The following is a 13,145-nucleotide window of genomic DNA, read 5'->3' on the forward strand; positions in this document are numbered from 1 at the left end:
CTAAACTGTTATCATTATCATTACCAACAATACCACTACTACTACTACCATCACTAAACTGTTATGATTACCACCCATACCACTACTATTTGGAATGATAAACAATAATAATAATAGTAATAATAAGTAAGTTACTGTTTACTATGCAGATGTTATTATTCCGTGTCCCTCAGGCTATGGCAAGAAACTACATATTTTGCTGCAAGAGGAGCCATTGCTCCTTCGCCCATGAGTATTTTTAGGTTTTCCTCTGAATACCTGACCACTGTGACTGACCCAAACTTAAGGAAAGCTTTGACTATGTACAGACTCAGTGAGCATTGCCTTGCTATTTATTGAGAAAGAATAAAGACTGGTAGTAGACCAGTGTCAACATGACTGAGAAGACACATGACCTGGTAGTAGACCAGTGTCAACATGACTGAGAAGACACATGACCTGGTAGTAGACCAGTGTCAACATGACTGAGAAGACACATGACCTGGTATTAGACCAGTGTCAACATGACTGAGAAGACACATGACCTGGTAGTAGACCAGTGTCAACATGACTGAGAAGACACGACAAGACATGACCTGGTATGAAAGACAAAACAAAACTACATGGGAAATATTATCGACATGACATTGCACTTTTCACTGGCTGTCCCTCAGGTTGTGGCAGGAGGACACATATTTGGCTGCTAAAACTGCACATTGTGGCTTTTCACCCAATAAATATTAGATTTTTAGTTTCAAATTCTTGGTGTTGAATTATACTTTTGGGAAAGAAATATTCTCTTAGGTCTGAGTATTTGTCACAGTGTAATAGGAAATGCAGCTCTGTCTCTACCTCTCCCCTGGAGCAGAGTGAGCACAGCCTGTCCTCTCTGGGCAGCCAGGTTTGTCTGTGACGACCGGTCTCTATAGACAGACTGTCCTCTCTGGACAGCCAGGTTTGTCTGTGACGACCGGTCTCTATAGCCAGACTGTCCTCTCTGGGCAGCCATCTTTGTCTGTGACGACCGGTCTCTATAGCCAGACTGTCCTCTCTGGGCAGCCATCTTTGTCTGTGACGACCGGTCTCTATAGCCAGACTGTCCTCTCTGGGCAGCCATCTTTGTCTGTGACGACCGGTCTCTATAGCCAGACTGTCCTCTCTGGGCAGCCAGGTTTGTCTGTGACGACCGGTCTCTATAGCCAGACTGTCCTCTCTGGGCAGCCAGGTTTGTCTGTGACGACCGGTCTCTATAGCCAGACTGTCCTCTCTGGGCAGCCAGGTTTGTCTGTGACGACCGGTCTCTATAGCCAGACTGTCCTCTCTGGGCAGCCAGGTTTGTCTGTGACGACCGGTCTCTATAGCCAGACTGTCCTCTCTGGGCAGCCAGGTTTGTCTGTGACGACCGGTCTCTATAGCCAGACTCAAATCAAATCAAATGTATTATATAGCCCTTCGTACATCAGCTGATATCTCAAAGTGCTGTACAGAAACCCAGCCTAAAACCCCAAACAGTGCAGATGTAGAAGCACGGTGGCTAGGAAAAACTCCCTAGAAAGGCCAAAACCTAGGAAGAAACCTAGAGAGGAACCAGGCTATGTGGGGTGGCCAGTCCTCTTCTGGCTGTGCCGGGTGGAGATTATAACAGAACATGGCCAAGATGTTCAAATGTTCATAAATGACCAGCATGGTCGAATAATAATAAGGCAGAACAGTTGAAACTGGAGCAGCAGCACGGTCAGGTGGACTGGGGACAGCAAGGACTCATCATGTCAGGTAGTCCTGGGGCATGGTCCTAGGGCTCAGGTCCTCTGAGAAAGAAAGAGAGAAGGAGAGAATTAGAGAACGCACACTTAGATTCACACAGGACACCGAATAGGACAGGAGAAGTACTCCAGATATAACAAACTGACCCTAGCCCCCCGACACATAAACTACTGCAGCATAAATACTGGAGGCTGAGACAGGAGGGGTCAGGAGACACTGTGGCCCCATCCGAGGACAGAGACTGTCCTCTCTGGGCAGCCAGGTTTGTCTGTGACGACCGGTCTCTATAGCCAGACTGTGCTCTCTGAGTCTGTACCAAGTCAGTGTTTTCCTCAGTTTTCTATCAGTCTCTCTCTTTCTCTCTGTCTCTAGTCATGTGTGTAGCAGGGATCGGTCTGGTGATGCTCTTCTTCAGTTGGCTGCTGTCCATCTTTAGAGCTAAATACCATGGATACCCTTACAGGTAATATACTCACTCACTCACTCACTCACTCACTCACTCACTCACTCACTCACACACACCCCCACACACCCCCCCACACACACACACACACACACACACTCACACACACCCACACACACACACACACACACTTCTTTTTCACTCCGTGTTGTCTGACTAACTGTTTGTGTTTCCAGTTTCCTGTTGAGTTAGAGAGCTGGGAGGAAGAAGCCTGGAAGTTCCAAAGTGCCTCGGACGCCTCACACCACAACACAACAATAACAACACACCACAACAACACAACACCACCACAACACAACAACAACACAACAACAACAACACACCACAACAACACACAACAACACACCATCACCACAACAACACAACAACACAACACAACACCACAACACAACAACACACCACAACAACACACCACAACAACACACCACCACCACAGCAACACAACACACCACAACAACAACACAACACCACAACAACAACAACACACCACAACACCACAACACAACACCACAACAACAACAACACACCACAACAACACAACACCACAACAACACACAACAACACACCATCACCACAACACACCACAACAACACAACACAACACCACAACACAACACCACAACACAACACCACCACAGCACACCACAACACACCACAACAAAACACACCACAACAACACACCACAACTCAACAACACACCACACCACAACACAACAACACACCACAACACACCACAACAACACACCACAACACAACAACACACCACACCACAACACAACAACACACCACAACACAACACAACAACACACCACAACACAACACAACAACACACCACAACACAACAACACACCACACCACAACACAACAACACACCACAACAAAACACACCACAACAACACACCACAACTCAACAACACACACCCCAACAACACACCACAACTCAACAACACACCACAACTCAACAACACACCACAACAACACAGCAACACACCACAGAGACACACCACACCAACACACAACACAACAACAACACACCACAACAACACACCACAACTCAACAACACAACACAACACCACAACAACACAACACCACAACAACACAACAACACACAACAACACACCATCACCACAACAACACAACACCACCACAACACACCACAACAACACAACAACACACCATCACCACAACAACAACACACCACAACAACACAACACCACCACAACACACCACAACAACACACCACAACAACACACCACAACAACACACAACACAACAACAACACACCACAACTCAACAACACACCACAACACCACAACACACCACAACAACACAGCAACACACCACACCACAACAACACAGCAACACACCACAACAACACACCACAACAACACACCACAACAACACAACAACACACCACAACACACCACAACAACATAACAACACACCACAACAACACAACAACACAACAACAAACCACAACAACACACCACACCAACACAGGACAACAACACACGACGACACACCACAACAACACACCATAACACCACAAGAACACACCACAACACACCACAACAACGCAACAACCCACCAAAACAACACAACACACGACAACACACCACGACAACATAACACACCACACAACAACACACCACACACTGTTCATTTGGCTTTGGCTTTATCCTCTGTTACTAGAAACTACCAGGAAGACATTGTTTACAATGACATTTACAAAGTTCAGAATGTCTTTTTATAAATACATAAAATAGATATGAAGGTGACCATTGACACCAGATTGGTCATAACAGCCAGTACTACCTACAGTATGGTGGTGAGGATGTTCTACCTTCTATCTACAGTATGGTGGTGAGGATGTTCTACCTACAGTATGATGGTGAGGATGTTCTACCTACAGTATGGTGGTGAGGATGTTCTACCTACAGTATGGTGGTGAGAATGTTCTACCTACAGTATGGTGGTGAGGATGTTCTACCTTCTACCTACAGTATGGTGGTGAGGATGTTCTACCTACAGTATGGTGGTGAGGATGTTCTACCTACAGTATGGTGGTGAGGATGTTCTACCTTCTACCTACAGTATGGTGGTGAGGATGTTCTACCTACAGTATGGTGGTGAGAATGTTCTACCTACAGTATGGTGGTGAGGATGTTCTACCTACAGTATGGTGGTGAGGATGTTCTACCTTCTATCTACAGTATGGTGGTGAGGATGTTCTACCTACAGTATGGTGGTGAGAATGTTCTACCTACAGTATGGTGGTGAGAATGTTCTACCTACAGTATGGTGGTGAGGATGTTCTACCTACAGTATGGTGGTGAGGATGTTCTACCTACAGTATGGTGGTGAGGATGTTCTACCTACAGTATGGTGGTGAGGATGTTCTACCTACAGTATGGTGGTGAGGATGTTCTACCTACAGTATGATGGTGAGGATGTTCTACCTACAGTATGGTGGTGAGGATGTTCTACCTACAGTATGGTGGTGAGAATGTTCTACCTACAGTATGGTGGTGAGGATGTTCTACCTTCTACCTACAGTATGGTGGTGAGGATGTTCTACCTACAGTATGGTGGTGAGGATGTTCTACCTACAGTATGGTGGTGAGGATGTTCTACCTTCTACCTACAGTATGGTGGTGAGGATGTTCTACCTACAGTATGGTGGTGAGAATGTTCTACCTACAGTATGGTGGTGAGGATGTTCTACCTACAGTATGGTGGTGAGGATGTTCTACCTACAGTATTTTTGGTGAAGGTTTTCTACCTACATAGAGGATGTAGATAGAACATCCTTATCCTCCATTTCCTCTATGTAGATAGAACATCCTTATCCTCCATTTCCTCTATGTAGATAGAACATCCTTATCCTCCATTTCCTCTATGTAGATAGAACATCCTTATCCTCCATTTCCTCTATGTAGATAGAACATCCTTATCCTCCATTTCCTCTATGTAGGTAGAACATCCTTATCCTCCATTTCCTCTATGTAGATAGAACATCCTTATCCCTCCTCCATTTCCTCTATGTAGATAGAACATCCTTATCCTCCATTTCCTCTATGTGGATAGAACATCCTTATCCTCCATTTCCTCTATGTAGATAGAACATCCTTATCCTCCATTTCCTCTATGTGGATAGAACATCCTTATCCTCCATTTCCTCTATGTGGATAGAACATCCTTATCCATTTCCTCTTTCTACATGGAGGATAAGGATGTTCTGTCTACATAAAGGAAATGGAGATATTGGTGTACAGTGTTTGTACTGGTCTATGCATCTAAACCATTATGGTTCTACACATGTTGGTTGTACTGGTCTATGAATCTAAAGCATTATATTGGTCTATGGTTTTACACATGTTGTACCGGTCTAGCGTGTTGATGATCAGAACAGACTGGGTTAGAGAATGTTGGGGTGTGGAGTGTTGGGGTATGGAGGGTTATGTGATATCTGACTGAGCTGCTGTATATCTCTGTCTGTCTCAGGTGTTGATGATACTTGTTGCCATTAAAGTGCCTTAATGACTATTCTGCCTCCTGTGCATGTTTCCAGTGTTCTTTCTCCTCACTACAATCCTGACAAATTAGAATTGGACCATAATGACAGCCCTGTCTCCTCACTACAATCCTGACAAATGAGTATTGGACCATAATGACAGCCCTGTCTCCTCACTACAGTCCTGACAAATTAGAATTGGACCATAATGACAGCCCTGTCTCCTCACTACAGTCCTGACAAATTAGTATTGGACCATAATGACAGCCCTGTCTCCTCACTACAGTCCTGACAAATTAGTATTGGACCATAATGACAGCCCTGTCTCCTCACTACAATCCTGACAAATTAGTATTGGACCATAATGACAGCCCTGTCTCCTCACTACAATCCTGACAAATTAGAATTGGACCATAATGACAGCCCTGTCTCCTCACTACAGTCCTGACAAATTAGTATTGGACCATAATGACAGCCCTGTCTCCTCACTACAGTCCTGGCAAATTAGTATTGGACCATAATGACAGCCCTGTCTCCTCACTACAATCCTGACAAATTAGAATTGGACCATAATGACAGCCCTGTCTCCTCACTACAGTCCTGACAAATTAGTATTGGACCATAATGACAGCCCTGTCTCCTCACTACAGTCCTGACAAATGAGTATTGGACCATAATGACAGCCCTGTCTCCTCACTACAGTCCTGACAAATTAGTATTGGACCATAATGACAGCCCTGTCTCCTCACTACAGTCCTGACAAATTAGAATTGGACCATAATGACAGCCCTGTCTCCTCACTACAGTCCTGACAAATTAGTATTGGACCATAATGACAGCCCTGTCTCCTCACTACAGTCCTGACAAATTAGAATTGGACCATAATGACAGCCCTGTCTCCTCACTACAGTCCTGACAAATTAGAATTGGACCATAATGACAGCCCTGTCTCCTCACTACAATCCTGACAAATTAGAATTGGACCATAATGACAGCCCTGTCTCCTCACTACAGTCCTGACAAATTAGTATTGGACCATAATGACAGCCCTGTCTCCTCACTACAGTCCTGACAAATTAGTATTGGACCATAATGACAGCCCTGTCTCCTCACTACAATCCTGACAAATTAGAATTGGACCATAATGACAGCCCTGTCTCCTCACTACAGTCCTGACAAATTAGTATTGGACCATAATGACAGCCCTGTCTCCTCACTACAGTCCTGACAAATGAGTATTGGACCATAATGACAGCCCTGTCTCCTCACTACAGTCCTGACAAATTAGTATTGGACCATAATGACAGCCCTGTCTCCTCACTACAGTCCTGACAAATTAGAATTGGACCATAATGACAGCCCTGTCTCCTCACTACAGTCCTGACAAATTAGTATTGGACCATAATGACAGCCCTGTCTCCTCACTACAGTCCTGACAAATTAGAATTGGACCATAATGACAGCCCTGTCTCCTCACTACAGTCCTGACAAATTAGAATTGGACCATAATGACAGCCCTGTCTCCTCACTACAATCCTGACAAATTAGAATTGGACCATAATGACAGCCCTGTCTCCTCACTACAGTCCTGACAAATTAGTATTGGACCATAATGACAGCCCTGTCTCCTCACTACAGTCCTGACAAATTAGTATTGGACCATAATGACAGCCCTGTCTCCTCACTACAGTCCTGACAAATTAGAATTGGACCATAATGACAGCCCTGTCTCCTCACTACAGTCCTGACAAATTAGTATTGGACCATAATGACAGCCCTGTCTCCTCACTACAGTCCTGACAAATGAGTATTGGACCATAATGACAGCCCTGTCTCCTCACTACAATCCTGACAAATTAGTATTGGACCATAATGACAGCCCTGTCTCCTCACTACAGTCCTGACAAATTAGTATTGGACCATAATGACAGCCCTGTCTCCTCACTACAGTCCTGACAAATTAGTATTGGACCATAATGACAGCCCTGTCTCCTCACTACAGTCCTGACAAATGAGTATTGGACCATAATGACAGCCCTGTCTCCTCACTACAGTCCTGACAAATTAGTATTGGACCATAATGACAGCCCAAACAGCACAACCCATCTGCACTGTTCTTCAAGTAAATTTATTTTTGTAAAATGTTCCATGTAAATTGTTAAAGGTTGTTGTCCTTGTGGATATAGTTGTGTGGTTTGTTGAACTTTGCAATCATTTGTTTTTGTTTGACATGTATTTTAATGTAAAAAATCTGTCAGCATCATTGTTACTGTGGAATATATGTACCATGAGCATCTGTGGTACACCCTGGCTGTCGTCTGGCAGCGTTTAGTCACCTTTAACCCCTAGGACTGACTGTAGTCTGGCCCTGCAGCGTTTAGTCACCTTTAACCCCTAGGACTGACTGTCATCTGGCCCTGCAGCGTTTAGTCACCTTTAACCCCTAGGACTGACTGTCGTCTGGCCCTAGTTTTGGGGTTGACCAGAGAGATATACCTAGTGGAGTGCGTGTTGCTATGGTGACCAGCGAGCTGAGATAAGGGGGGACTTCACCTAGCAGGGTCTTGTAGATGACCTGGAGCCAGTGGGTTTGGCGACGAGTATGAACCGAGGGCCAGCCAACGAGAACGTATGGGGCTTGGGGCTTTGGTGACAAAACAGATGGCACTGTGATAGACTGCATCCAATTTGTTGAGTAGAGTGTTGGAGGCTATTTTGTAAATGACATCGCCAAAGTCGAGGATCAGTAGGATGGTCAGTTTTACAAGGGTATGTTTGGCAGCATGAGTGAAGGATGCTTTGTTGCGAAATAGGAAGCCAATTCTAGATTTAACTTTGGATTGGAGATGTTTGATGTGAGTCTGGAAGGAGAGTTTACAGTCTAACCAGACACCTAAGTATTTGTAGTTGCCCACATATTCTAAGTCAGAACTGTCCAGAGTAGTGTTGTTGGACGGGCGGGCAGGTGCAGGCAGCGATCGGTTGAAGAGCATGCATTTAGTTTTACTTGTATTTAAGAGCAATTGGAGGCCACGGAAGGAGAATTGCATGGCATTGAAGCTCGTCTGGAGGGTTGTTAACACAGTGTCCAAAGAAGGGCCAGAAGTATACAGAATGGTGTCGTCTGCGTAGAGGTGGATAAGAGACTCACCAGCAGCAAGAGCGACATCATTGATGTATACAGAGAAGAGAGTCGGTCCAAGAATGGAACCCTGAGGCACCCCTATAGAGACTGCCAGAGGCCCGGACAACAGGCCCTCCAATTTGACACACCGAATTCTTGGTGAACCAGGTGAGGCAATCAATTGAGAAACCAAGGCTGTCGAGTCTGCCGATGAGGATGTGGTGATTGACAGAGTCGAAAGCCTTGGCCAGATCAATGAATACGGCTGCACAGTATTGTTTCTTATCGATTGCGGTTAAGATATCGTTTAGGACCTTGAGCGTGGCTGAGGTGCACCCATGACCAGCTCTGAAACCAGATTGCATAGCGGAGAAGGTATAGTGAGATTCGAAATAGTCAGTAATCTGTTTGTTGACTTGGCTTTCGAAGACCTTAGAAAGGAAGGGTATGATAGATATAGGTCTGTAGCAGTTTGGGTCAAGAGTGTTCCCCCCTTTGAAGAGGGGGATGGCCGCAGCTGCTTTCCAATCTTTGGGAATCTCAGACGACACGAAAGAGAGGTTGAACAGGCTAGTAATAGGATTGGAATTTCGGGTCCTGATTGTCTAGCCCGGCTGATTTGCAGCTCTTTCCGAACATCAGCTGACTCGATTTTGGAGAAGGATAAATGGGGAAGGCTTGGGCGAGTTGCTGTGGGGGTACAGTGCTGTTGACCGGGGTAGAGGTAGACAGGTGGAAAGCATGGCCAGCCGTAGAAAAGTGCTTATTGAAATTCTCAATTATAGTGGATTTATCGGTGGTGACAGTGTTCCCTAGCCTCAGTGCAGTGGGCAGCTGGGAGGAGGTGTTCTTATTCTCCATGGACTTTACAGTGTCCCAGAACCTTTTTGAGGAGTTTGTGTTGCAGGAAGCAAATTTCTGCTTGAAAAAGCTAGCCTTGGCTTTTCTAACTGCCTGTGTATATTGGTTTCTAGCTTCCCTGAAAAGCTGCATATCACAGGGGCTGTTCGATGCTAATGCAGAACGCCATAGGATGTTTTTGTGTTGGTTAAGGGCAGTCAGGTCTGGAGAGAACCAATGGCTATATCTGTTCCTGGTTCAAAATTTCTTGAATGGGGCATGCTTATTTAAGATGGTGAGCAAGGCATTTTAAAAGAATAACCAGGCATCCTCTACTGATGGGATGAGGTCAATATTCTTCCAGGATACCCCGGCCAGGTCAATTAGAAAGGCCTGCTTGCTGAAGTGTTTTGGGGAGCGTTTGACAGTGATGAGAGGAGGTCGTTTGACCGCTGACCCATTACGGATGCAGGCAATGAGGCAGTGATCTCTGAGATCTTGGTTGAAAACAGCAGAGGTGTAGTTAGAGGGCAAGTTGGTTAGGATGATATCTATGAGGGTGCCCGTGTTTACCGCGTTGGGGTGGTACCTGATAGATTCATTGATAATTTGTGTGAGATTGAGGGCATCAAGCTTAGATTGTAGAATGAGTGTTTTGTATCCAAATCTACTAATAATACTATGCATATCCTAGCTTCTGGGCCTGAGTAACAGGTAGTTTACTTTGGGCACGCTTTTCATCTGGACGTGAAAATACTGCCACGTAGCCTTAAGAAGTTTTAAACATGTTTAGGTTGCCTAGCAGCACGCGCTCTGAAGATAGATGGGGGGCAATCAGTTCACATATTGTGTCCAGAGCACAGCTGGGGGCAGAGGGTGGTCTATTGCAGGCGGCAACAGTGAGAGACTTGTTTTTAGAGAGGTGGATTTTTAAAAGTAGAAGCTCAAATTGTTTGGGTACAGACCTGGATAGTAGGACAGAACTCCGCAGGCTATCTCTGCAGTAGATTGGAACTGTGCCCCCTTTAGCAGTTCTATCTTGTCTGAAAATGTTGTAGTTAGGGATGAAGATTTCAGAATTTTTGGTGGTCTTCCTAAGCCAGGATTCAGACATGGCTAGAACATCCGGCTTGGCAGAGTGTGCTAAAGCAGTGAATAAAACAACCTTAGTGAGGAGGCTTCTAATGTTAACATGCATGAAACTAAGGCTATTACAGTTACAGAAGTCGTCAAAAGAGAGCGCCTGGGGAATAGGAGTGGAGCTAGGCACTGCAGGGCATAGCTTAACCTCTACATCACCAGAGGAACAGAGGAGGAGTAGGATAAGGGTACAGCTAAAAGCTATGCGAATTGGTCGTCTAGAACGTCCGGAACAGAGAGTAAAAGGAGGTTTCTGGGGGTAATAAAATAGCTTCAAGGTTTAATGTACAGACTAAGGTGTGGTAGGATGTGAATACAGTGGAGGTAAACCTAGGTATTGAGTGATGATGAGAGAGATATTGTCTGTAGAAACATAATTGAAACCAGGTGATGTCATCGCAAGTGTGGGTGGTGGAACTGAAAGGTTGGATAAGGTATAATGAGCAGGGCCAGAGGCTCTACAGTGAAATAAGCCAATAAACACTAACCACTAACAATCAATGCAGATATGACAGAGAGCATCTACAACTGGTTTGACCTGAAGAAACTTCCCGATATGGAGGACATTCGCCAAACGATCCTATTAGGAGCCAAGGCCTTTAGTCAAGTAAGTCAACTACTTTGTCCTACTGGGTGAAGGTGTGGGGTTTCGAGAGAGGGCTGTAACTGAACAGCATTACCACTTCCAACCAGGAGGTAACAGCACTGCCCTGAGGTTGGTTCAGGTTTAGAAGCATAGGTGTGGTGTAAGTTCCTCAATAACGCCAGTAGGGGGAGGTGATGCGCCCTTAAAATAAAATGTTATTGGTTCATAAACATATTTAACAGATGTTATTGGCCCATATTTAACAGATGTTATTGGTCCATATTTGCCAGATGTTATTGGTCCATATTTAACAAATGTTATTGATCCATATTTAACAGATGTTATTGGTCCATACACATATTTAACAGCTGCTAAAAAACAGCTTCTATCTCAAGGCCATCAGACTGTTAAACAGCCACCACTAACATTGAGTGGCTGCTGCCAACATACTGACTCAACTCCAGCCACTTTAATAATGGGAATTGATGGGAAATGATGTAAAATATATCACTAGCCACTTTAAACAATGCCACTTTATATAATGTTTACATACCCTACATTACTCATCTCATGTATATACTGTACTCTATACCATCTACTGCATCTGGTCTATGCCGATCTGTATCATCACTCATTCATATATCTTTATATACATATTCTTTATCCCTTTACACTTGTGTATGAGGTAGTAGTTGTGGAATTGTTAGGTTAGATTACTCGTTGGTAATTACTGCATTGTCGGAACGAGAAGCACAAGCATTTCGCTACACTCGCATTAACATCTGCTAACCATGTGTATGTGACCATTAACATCTGCTAACCATGTGTATGTGACCATTAACATCTGCTAACCATGTGTATGTGACCATTAACATCTGCTAACTATGTGTATGTGACCATTAACATCTGCTAACCATGTGACCATTAACATCTGCTAACCATGTGTATGTGACCATTAACATCTGCTAACCATGTGACCATTAACATCTGCTAACCATGTGAATGTGACCATTAACATCTGCTAACCATGTGAATGTGACCAATAACATCTGCTAACCATGTGACCATTAACATCTGCTAACCATGTGTATGTGACCAATAACATCTGCTAACCATGTGAATGTGACCATTAACATCTGCTAACCATGTGTATGTGACCAATAACATCTGCTAACCATGTGAATGTGACCATTAACATCTGCTAACCATGTGAATGTGACCATTAACATCTGCTAACCATGTGACCATTAACATCTGCTAACCATGTGAATGTGACCATTAACATCTGCTAACCATGTGACCAATAACATCTGCTAACCATGTGTATGTGACCATTAACATCTGCTAACCATGTGACCATTAACATCTGCTAACCATGTGACCAATAACATCTGCTAACCATGTGTATGTGACCATTAACATCTGCTAACCATGTGACCATTAACATCTGCTAACCATGTGACCAATAACATCTGCTAACCATGTGAATGTGACAAAGAACATTTGATTTGATTTATTGGTCCATACACATATTTAGCAGATGTTATTGGTCCATATTTAACAGATGTTATTGGTCCATATTTAAGATGTTATTGGTCCATATTTAACAGATGTTATTGGTCCATACACATATTTAACAGATGTTATTGGTCCGCCTTAATACACACACTACACAGCCTTATTCCACACACTACACAGCCTTATTCCACACACTACACAGCCTTATTCCACACAC

At 44.2% G+C, this 13,145-nt stretch overlaps 1 protein-coding gene across 3 annotated transcripts in view; it reads left to right on the forward strand.

Moving 5' to 3' along the window:
* LOC139366605 (dolichyl-diphosphooligosaccharide--protein glycosyltransferase subunit MAGT1-like) overlaps positions 1-5,752 on the forward strand; it is a 41,885-nt gene extending 36,133 nt beyond the window's left edge. Inside the window, exons 9-11 of one of the 3 annotated variants that reach the window (XR_011626781.1) lie at positions 2,116-2,206; positions 2,383-2,448; positions 2,492-2,531. Coding sequence is in view for 2 of the 3 variants with exons in the window: in XM_071104289.1 (XP_070960390.1) it covers positions 2,116-2,206; positions 2,383-2,398 (107 nt within the window). In the remaining variant the exon portion in view is untranslated. Of the gene's footprint in view, positions 1-2,115; positions 2,207-2,382 lie in introns of all 3 variants that reach the window. The other 2 variants (XM_071104289.1, XM_071104290.1) reach the window with 2 other exon arrangements.
* The last annotated feature ends 7,393 nt before the right edge of the window (positions 5,753-13,145 follow it).

Source organism: Oncorhynchus clarkii, chromosome 14, assembly GCF_045791955.1.
Source record: "Oncorhynchus clarkii lewisi isolate Uvic-CL-2024 chromosome 14, UVic_Ocla_1.0, whole genome shotgun sequence".
In the NCBI taxonomy this organism is placed as follows: domain Eukaryota; kingdom Metazoa; phylum Chordata; class Actinopteri; order Salmoniformes; family Salmonidae; genus Oncorhynchus; species Oncorhynchus clarkii.